Source organism: Diospyros lotus, chromosome 10 (genome assembly GCF_014633365.1).
Source record: "Diospyros lotus cultivar Yz01 chromosome 10, ASM1463336v1, whole genome shotgun sequence".
Classification (NCBI taxonomy): Eukaryota; Viridiplantae; Streptophyta; class Magnoliopsida; order Ericales; family Ebenaceae; genus Diospyros; species Diospyros lotus.
In genome coordinates this window covers 25,811,325-25,821,478 of record NC_068347.1, presented here as the reverse complement: position 1 = coordinate 25,821,478, position 10,154 = coordinate 25,811,325, and the positions used below count along the sequence as shown (strand labels likewise).

The 10,154-nt window shown below is 37.1% G+C and overlaps 1 protein-coding gene across 1 annotated transcript; it reads left to right on the top strand.

Moving 5' to 3' along the window:
* The first annotated feature begins 472 nt into the window (after positions 1-472).
* Positions 473-9,942, top strand: LOC127811536 (uncharacterized). The gene is made up of 10 exons (XM_052351490.1): positions 473-740; positions 1,675-1,767; positions 2,300-2,424; positions 3,328-4,202; positions 4,356-5,707; positions 7,199-7,278; positions 7,389-7,484; positions 7,568-7,641; positions 8,716-8,848; positions 9,567-9,942. Exons 1-10 carry the CDS (start codon positions 656-658, stop codon positions 9,657-9,659), a joined length of 3,006 nt encoding a protein of 1,001 aa, XP_052207450.1. The 5' UTR covers positions 473-655; the 3' UTR covers positions 9,660-9,942.
* The last annotated feature ends 212 nt before the right edge of the window (positions 9,943-10,154 follow it).

Here is a 10,154-nt window from a genome sequence, read left to right as displayed (position 1 = left end):
CCATGCGTCTCATGAGAGATATTTTTATTATTGGTACACCTTTGTATAGCCTAAGGTGTATACAAAGATGTACCAATAGTATTATTCTTTAGCAAAGGAAAAATGTTACACAATTAATAAAGTCAAGAGATGTAATTTTTATTTTTAATAACTAAGAAAATTTTGTATTTTTGGAAAATTACAGGGTGCTGACTGTAAATTACCCAAATTATTTTGTAAAAGCACTTTTAACTAAGCCAAGCACGCTATAAGTGCCTGTTTGGCGGCGGCGGGGTGGTCTGGAAAAAAAATGTTTAATATAATTAAAGAGTTTTTATTTATTTTTGTATTATTTGTAAATGATTTAGTTAAACACTAAACTAATTTTTATAAAAAGCAGGTTTAAGGAATTACCCGACCAAGCCGGACTCGGGTCGGGAGCACAAACGGGCCCTTAGGTGGTATAAAGCATAAACGAAACAGAATCCTGGTATACTCGAGGATTAGAATTCCACCGTCAGGGTCGTTTTTTTATCTGAAACCCTAGGGCAAGTCCCCCGAACAGCTTCGAACAATTGGAATTGGATTTCATTGATCTCAATTTTATTCGATTTGCCTTCCCCAATCAAGCTTTCGAAATTTCCTAGCACCGTCAGTCGATAGTACCAACAGATTGATGGGTAGAAGGAAGGAGCGGCGACTCGCAGCGATGATCGCCGCTGGTCGTAGAGTAAAGCTCGATCTCTTCGCGGAACCCTCTGGTACTCCAGTTCTCTTCCTCTCCACCTCTCTCCACGTCTTTATATACGTGCCTATAAAGTATATGAAATTTTCAGTTCCTAGGGTTTGAGTTTGATTGGCTTGGTCTGATTGCCTAGTCTTGTGGCGAAGGAAAACGGATTTCAACTTTGAATACTGCGTTTATCGATTCGTTAGGCTTCTTAAAGAATTCGAGAGGAAAATCATTAGGGGACGTTAAGATTTACTGCGTTGGTGTATAAGTACAGCTTGACGCACTCTATGCGAATAAGTGTTGAAGAAAATAGGTTTTTGAAGCCTTTTTTGGGCGTTTTCGTTCCCCTTTTACACGTTGCAAAATAGAGAATTTATGCCACCTCAACAGCTAGGTTTTAAAGGCCAAGGAAATTTCATTGTTTATGCGTGTATTTTGACATTTTTTTGTGGGTAATTGAATAAAAAAAAAATTTATTCGATTGTTTTTTCCCTATTATTATTATTATTATTATTATTATTATTATTATTATTATTATTATTATTATCGCCATCATCATTCGCCATCACTTTTTATGAGTAGTTTGCTTGTTATCTCAACCAATCAAAGCAAGAGAGGGAGGGAGGGAGAAGTTTAGGTTCTTCCTTATACTTTGCCCCCTGCAAGTCATAGTTCTTGATTTAGCGTTCCGGTGTTCAACGGTTCACTTTTCTCTTACTTTTTTGGATTGTTTGCATTTGTAATGATTTATCTAAATTTTGTTTGGCTTGAAGCATATATGGTAATGCTAATTGGAAACAAGAATGGGGTTTGCTTTTTTCTTTTTAAACTAAATCTTATTGACAATGGGGTTTGCTAATAATGACTTGTTATTGTTCATCTTAGCTGCTACAAGTACATTAATTAACATCAGCATACAATTGATCACATTTTGATTTGAGCATTTTGGTTTGCTTCATCAGGAGATTCTGGTGGTTCCTCAGCCCAGGATGAACTTGGAGGGGACATAGATCTGATACATCGTGCTGGGTCACCCAATTCACCATCATCTTCAGGTGGGTTCCATCAGTTTTCTTCAAAAGGACTGATCTATGTAGAGACGACTTGATGTGAACGAATTATTTTGGTGGAAATTATACTTTGTGCAACATATTGTTTGGCCCCCAAAGAATTTCGTTCTCGGAATGTAGGATCGCCGTGGTCTTGGGAACGTTCAATTGGTCATCAGATAACATCCTGAATTATTGAATGAAACTCCCGACCTGATATGCCCTTTTTTCACGGCATCACAGCGGTTTGGAGATTTCGACAGGAATAGTTTAACTTCGCGGTTCGTATGTCTCTGGCTTTATTTGTTTTATGCTTCTAACTATTGATCAGTGTTTAACAGGTTTCTATGTTGAGTTGATCTGAAAATCTGGCGACAAATTAATGATGATTTTTCTTTGTTTATTCTTTTTATATTTTTCCACTCACAACTCCTTTTGGAATAGATACATTCACTTGAGCTCAGACATGTTTGTCACTGCTGAGTAGGATTCGTTTGATGGTTTCAAGGCATTTGACATCTTTGTATTTTGTTTTCAGGTAAGCAACTGGAGAATCCTTTGTCTTTACTTGGGCAATATAGTGATGATGAGTTGGATGATGAATCAAGCGAAACACTTGACCATGACACTGCAGAGAAGTCAACTGCTGATGATAATGAGCAGGTGATCATGATGCTACAGTGTTTTGAGGAAAAATGTGTATTTTGCATGCCATTTTGAAAATTATTCAAGTTTGAGCAGCAAGCTATTTTTCCAGGCATCAGCTTGTCTATGACAGTGACCGGCACATTAGTACTGAGCTAATATCATAGGAGTATTTGGGCAATCTCTTCTGAAGCTTATATTGACCATTGTCTCTGTTTCTAGTGGCCAGGAAAACACCATTTCCATCAACCCCTTCCTCTTATGACCCTTCATGAGTTTGTCTGTATTAAAATGAACCAGCATTCTAGTTTCTAGTAGGTTAGGTCCAGACTTCTTTATTTGTTGTGCAACAATTCTAAGAAATTCCGAAATGAACTTTGTAATTACCAGTTTAAAAATCTTAGAAAATTCTCAACTTATTTAGTCAAGCACGAACTCAGGCATAATATACAAATTTTACTTTTTAAGTTAATATTTTCATTACTCTGAAGTGAGAGATTTAAAATTTGGGCTTGTCACTTGTACCTTTTTTTTTTTTAATGGAACACTTCTAAAATTCATGTTTGTAGGCTCTTGGTGTTTTTAGGTAGATTAAGGTCAAGGATTTAGACTATATTTGAGGATGTTTCTCTTGAGTCTGGGGAAAAATGTATTTTGAAAATGTCACAAGCTGTGGGCTGGGCTGATGTATTTTGTTAGGCAGGTCCATCCTCAATGCCATTTGTTGTGCTTAAACTCCATTGATACTATGTCAAAGTGTGTGTTGATAGGTTTAATGTTTATATTTTGGTTGTATGCCTGAATCTATTATGTACTAATTCCTAAAATGAGGAGTAAAAGGACACCTTTACTTACCAGCTCCTTGCAACATTGAAATCCTGTGTTTCCTTTGTTTAGTTTATTTAATTGTTTTTGAAATAGGCAAAGGCACCTGTAGGCACAGAAAGGGAGGATCCGGAAAACAATGCAAGCATTGACCATAATCCTCAGAATGATCAACAACATGACTCGGAGAAACATTCTATTTCTGTGGATAGGGTGCAGAATCTGGAGCACAATGTTGCTAGAGAAATTGATTCTCCTGTCACAGCCACTGGTGATTTAGGCAAAGAACTGGTTCCAATGGAAGAAACATCTGTTCCAGGAGCTTCCGATGTTCAACCCATCGACAACAATATTTCAAATTGGAAGGTAGTTTTGCATGAAGAGAGCAATCAATATTACTACTGGAATACAGCAACTGGGGAAACTTCGTGGGTAGTGCCTGATGGATTGGTTCAGGGAACTGATTTGTCAGGTGAACAGAATACTGCTCCTGATGCTGAAGGAAGAAACATTGCTCTTGCTGGGGAGCAAGAACAAAAGTCTTCTGTAGATGCGGAATTGAACAGTGCTGTAACTATGGATGCTACTGATTACTGTAAGGCTGGAAATGTAGTTCATGAATCTGAAGATATTTGTGAAGCTACGAATGAAACAGAGGAGCAGAGTGATAGATATAAAGATAAAGGTTTAGAAAATAACATGCAGGGTCCTGATGCCAACCAAACTGAGGTGAAGGTCAGCTCTGGTGCAGCGAGTGTGCTGTACCACAAAACTTCTTCACTTCAAGGGAATGTTTCTTCTTGGGAGTCAAGTGATACTTTCTTGGGAAATGGAACCACCACAGGTGCTGATTCTGAGAAGAATATATGGAATGAAATGATTCATGAGGAAGATGACACTGAAAATGATCTTACTTCTTCCGTTCTGGAGTACAGTGAAAGTCTGTTGGAGAGATTAAAATCTCTGAAAAGGTACTGGTCTTTGTGCAACTTTGTATCTCCTTTTCTTTCTAGCATTTTTTATCTGTTGAGGGATGAAGAAAATTTCCATGTAAATTACATTTGCTAAAATTTTAATCTTGTTTTAATTATCCTTTACGTTGATTTTCAAAATGTCAATGCCAGGAATAATGTGCAAGGACATGATTGGTTGTCAAAGTACATTTTGGAAGTAGAGATTAGGCTTTCTGATATTAGGTCACTGCTGCCTTTTGGGTCATCCTTGCTACCTTTCTGGATACATTGTGAGAGACAGCTTAAAGAGCTGGAAGGTGCCCTTGACATAGAAGTTTCCCATTATTCTAAATCTGCCCAGACAGTTGAAGCTGATCTTCCACGTAAATCTTCTGAAAGTGAGGGGAATGAGATTGAAGAAGATGAAAATGAAAAGGGAATATCTTCTTCTGCATTTGACACTTCTCTTACCTCTGCTGATGTTGGCATGTTAAAAGTTGGTCAGAATGACTTAAAAGATTTGGCTGCTGACGGTAATGCTCCCTTTACTGCTCATGCTTCTGTTATTGATTATCCCTCATCACATTCTGGAAGCACTGCTGGAAAGAACAATGGAGTTCATGAAGCTGCACAAAACACTGAATTAACACCCCAGGCTATGCTTGATGCTGGGGAGGACGTGGATATGGATGTTGACATGGAAGTTGAAGATTCAGCTCCTGTAAGTGCTACAATAACTCAAGATTCATTGTCTGAGAAATGCTTTGCTCCACAAGAGCAGCCTATTCAGCCACATCCACATGCAGAGCTGGGATCTTTTGTGACACCAGAAGCTTTTCCTGTTCCGCCTCCTCCGGAAGAGGAGTGGATTCCCCCACCTCCACCTGATAATGAATTAATTCCACCACCACCTCCAGATGACCCAATTGAACCATCATATCTCCCACCACCAACTTATTCTGAAACAGTACCAGCACTCTCTTATACAGAACCATACAATGTGTCCTACCCGGGTTCTAACTTTGAGTATTATGGTCAAGCAAACACACAATTCCTAGGCAATAATGCTTATCCGCACGCTGAAGGTTGTCAAGTAGCCATGCCGCATCCACTTTATTATGAGGCATTGGCCGTCACATATCCTGTTGCTGCTCCAGGTGTCAACCCTGTTGAGCCCGCTGCATATTATGAGGTTCAAGATGGAGCAGTATTTGCTGGACCAGTAGTAAGTGGTGCACAATCTTCAGTACAACATAGTGAATCTGGTCATGATGCTCTTGGTTCTGATAGAATCAGATCTGCAGAATCACACATTGAAGAGGGTTATACTTCATTCTCTGATCCAGGGGTAGGTGTGTCTGTAGTTAATGGTAGTACTGAAAAGACACCAGTAGAGGTTTCTGTTGCCCCAGCTACCATCCAAGCTCCATCAACCATTTCTGTGGTAGGGAATGCTTCTGGTTCTTCAACCACTACTGGGGCTGTTGCTCCTAAATTGGCAGTACCTAATGTTCAATCAAAAGGTGAAGTTGCAAAATGTCCTACTTTTCACATGCAGATGAACTGTTTTAATTATTTCATGAACATAATTAAAACATAGTTTTCACATGCAGATGAACTGTTTTATACTTCTTAAGCATGCTACATGCCTTACATATTCATCTAGTGTTGAAGCTATTTAATGTACATGTGTTGGTATACGTGTTGCAGGTACTTAGAATATAAGCATGAGTGGCTGGTTTGGTGACAGTGAATTGAATGTATTATTGGTTTGGGTTTTGTGTAAATATCAAGTTATTGGGTGATTAAAAGTCTTCCAAATAATTTCCTTCCCTAATACCTGAACTCAACCCAATTGGTTGATGTTTCTGTGTCTTTGACATGTGGTGGCATGATAATATACTATGCCAGCCTCTTTGTGCATCATCACCTCATAAATGTGACCTTTTAAATTTATTTGCTTAGGGGTCCATTTGGCAGAACTTCTAGTACTTTTTCCAGTATTTGCTTCTTTTTTTGGTGTTTAGTTTTCATTTTCACTTGAAAAAATAAAAATTCAATATGCTGTTTAATAATTTGTTACATTTTAAAAATAAAAATTGAACTTATTGTTTATACAATATTTGTTTATTTATCTAGTCATTGAATGTAGGGTAGAATTCCATCCAGTCCCCCTGTCTAAGTCTTGTTATGGACTATGGGGTGCCTGTGGTTTAAATTTAGTATCTGAGGTTCCTGTGTTCTCTCTCTCTCTCTAACAGCCCATTTTTTAGGTTTAGGTCAAGCAACTAACAATGTTAAAAAAGAGTAGCATAAGTTCTGCCTAGACCCACTTGTGGTTCAGGTTTAATTTTACAGCAACTCATCGTTATTTAAATTTAGCATTTTAGGTTACTAAAAATGATGTTGTTTTGACAAGTTTGTGAACAATATTAAAACTCAAAATTAATGGAGGAGGTTGATTATTAAAAAAAAAAAAAAAAAACCGCAGGGACCTTTAATACTAAATTTTTAAATCATTGGGAGGCTGAGTGAAATTTACCCTTATAGTAAAGAAGAAATTTTTTTCCTTTTCTTATTCCCTCTTTCTAGACAAGAGGAAAAACCTGCTAGTGAAGAAGAAGTTAAGACATTGTTTGCCATTTGGTGTCTGCAAAGCTAGATCTGGCTTCATGGAGTCATGCTGAAAACTGAAAATGGAAGACCAAGAAAACTGGCCTCTAGTAATCTTTCAACGAAGTTATTTATGCCCTCATTTTTTGTTGCTGATGAAACATTAGTACATGTAGTTTATCCTAGAGTAGTTGGTTGGTTACTGGAAAAAATTCCCCAAATATGGCCTCTATTGGATTTGATGGTAAGAGATCCTTGGGTTCTGCCTCTGTTGCACGTACATGTGAACACATACAGACACATACTAGTACATTCTTTTTAAGGTAAATATGGGCATTGGTTTTTCTTGAAAGAATTTAATAATTATCAAGTGGACTAATATTTTGTTTCCCTTTTCTCAGTTTCCCGCAGCAAAAAACGAACAGTTGCTGTGTCATCCACATTAAGGTCAAATAAGAAAGTATCCAGCATGGTGGACAAGGTACATCATTTGTTCAGTTTGTTAATTTATTAGCTTTAAATGTGCTTTCATGTCATAAATACAACTACTTCTATTATTTTGATTCATGTGTTTAAAAATTTGCCCAATAGTGGAAGGCAGCCAAAGAGGAGTTGCATGAAGAAGAGGAAGATGAACCTGAAAATGCTTATGAAAGTTTAGAGAAGAAGCGGCAACGGGAGATAGAGGTTTGAAATAATTTTCCTTGCTTCTCTTTCTGTTATTTTGTTTGTTAACTACTATTAGTACCTTAGTTTCCTTCTGATTGCAGGAATGGCGTGCACAGCAAATTGCCAGTGGAGAGGCCAAAGATAATGCTAATTTTCAGCCTTTGGGTGGTGACTGGTATGGAATTTTGTTCCCATATATGGCAATGATCTAAACCTATAGTGGTCATATTATCAGCCTTTGGATAGTGGTTGGTATGGAATCTTATACCTATATGGCAATGATCTAAACTATTTAATTAAATACAAGAAAATAAATTTATAATTTGATAACATATGATATTTTATTAAAAAATATATATATGAGGAGGAAGGCATGGACAATCTGAACACCAGATCAAGTTCTATAATTGAGTGACAATTACAAGACAAAGACTTAATTCAATTTCTGTTGATTCTTGCAACTCTAATTTGAAGTTGGCATGGCAGATGACACCCTTGCTGGAATGAGACCCATCATGAACTCATCCAAGACTTAATCACTCTCTGATGGCTGCTATGAACATTGAATGCAATCTTAAACTGTCACACTTGTATATAATTGTAAATTCAACCTTCAACACTCAAAAACGCTTTATCAGAACCAATATTTTCAAATGCTGAACCATATGTTGTCCTTCACTCTGTAGACTTCAAGGACTTTTGGACTTCCAAATAGACAGACAAGCAATCTGGTAAAAGGTTGGATTTTTGCAGGAACTAGGCACTCTATTCAAACTACATCTGATAATTATCTAAGGGCAGCTACCTGAAGATTTTTCCATTGTCTTTTAATGTTCTGATGGTTTGATGAAATAGTTTATATCTCGCAATAATTCTGCAAGCCAATTTTCCAGTCGTTCAATTCCAATATTAAATTTAATCATCTAAAATGTAAGTGTTCAAAGTTGAAATTTTCATATCATCTTTGTCCAAGTTGAAAGGGGGATTTTCATATCTTCTTTCAAGATCATACATAAGACTTGGATTTCACACGACTCCTAGGTAATCAAAGAAGGTAGAATTCAACTCTCTTTTTTTTTTTTTTTTCTATTAGCTTTCTTGTGTATAAGAAGTTTGCCATCTTTTTTACTTTTTTGGGGGGGGGGCACTTCGTCCTCTCTGTTGCACGTGCATTCAATCTTTTCCTTTATTGTAATGATGACTTATCCGTATTCCTTCACTTTCATGTGAATGTGTCTTTTTTAACTAGGCGGGAGCGGGTGAAGCGTAAGAGAGCTCAATTGAACAATGAAGCTGCACACACTCAATCGGGGGCTGTTACAGATGGAAACCAGCAACCTGATTTGACTGAACTTGCAAGGGATCTCCCATCTGGCTGGCAGGTATATAAGCATCAAACAGATCTAAGAGATATTAGCTGACTGATGTATGTAGCATAAACAAGAATGGTATTTGATGGATCCTAAAGTATAACTTGCTGGCACATTGCAACCCCATATCTAATGCCTGGGGCAGTAGTATAGATGAGTGTCTCATGACCACATAACAGAAAAGGTCTTCTGATGCTTTGTCCCAATGATAGGATAGGCCACCAGACACAGGTTTTCCTCTGTATTTTGGGGGATAAAACCCTCAAATCATTATGTGAACAGGTCAGATCTCAGTTTTCAGTCTTCTTAGAGACATTATCTGAAAGCTTGGTAGTTGATTTTTTGTGTTTTAAGACTCAAGTCATGTTCTCTCTTTCACCTACTACTGTTCTAAGTAGGGGTTCTTGCTCAAGTTTTACTAATGTGCTCCCAGAAATGGTAGTTGGCCGATCATTTCTGCGGGAGTTTGTTGAGGGATCTTATTTGGTTGTGGCTTGTAGTCACCTCCCTTGGTGTTGTGGTGGTCTGGTCTTTTTCCCTTACCCCTCTTTCCTGGATTCACTTCTTTACATATAACTAGACGAGCGTGTATGCATGTATATGTGGGTGTGTATTGTATATTTCCTTATGATTATCTAAGGGTTTATGGTAAGTCTGTGGTGATCAATCTAATCCATTTTGATTATGCTTGATGTTGACGTCTTTCTTGTGGTCATATATAATCTTCCAGGCTTACTGGGATGAATCCTCAAAGCAGGTCTACTATGGAAATGTCATCACGTCTGAGACAACATGGACAAGACCAGTACCTCCGGAGTGGTGACTGGTATGATCACTACGAAAATTTTGCATTTGAGGGTGTTGTAAATCCTTACCTTCTCTTCTTCTTTCTGTTTCTTTTACCACGTAATTAACGCCAAACGCACGCCCTCCTCTTTTATCATCTTCCAGTTTGTTCGGCGTCTAATATTTAGTTGATTGGGCATTTCTTTACTAGTTAGGTATTTGAAATCCGCCTCTTTTTTCTTTCTTGATCATTGGATAAGGATGATGCTATGGCTTTTAACAGTCAAGAAATTATAAATGTTTACTACATAATTTAATTATTTATAACAGATATTAGTTTCTAATTTTGTTAAAAGATGTTTATGATTTCTTGGGATATTGAAGAGTGAATAAATGTCATGTACTATTAATTTTTATTGCAAATGTATATTTTATTTTATTATATAAGAAAAAAATTAATTTTTGTATATTATAAAGTGCTCCTCTTGAATATTTTTAATATATCTTAGTTAAAATAAAAAATTAGTTATAG

Coding starts and splice junctions, on each gene's coding strand:
- LOC127811536 (XM_052351490.1), top strand. CDS start 656: ATGGGTAGAAGGAAGGAGCGGCGACTCGCAGCGATGATCGCCGCTGGT. Junction 4,203..4,355: donor AGATTAAAATCTCTGAAAAG/GTACTGGTCTTT, acceptor TGTCAATGCCAG/GAATAATGTGCAAGGACATG. Junction 7,279..7,388: donor TATCCAGCATGGTGGACAAG/GTACATCATTTG, acceptor TTTGCCCAATAG/TGGAAGGCAGCCAAAGAGGA.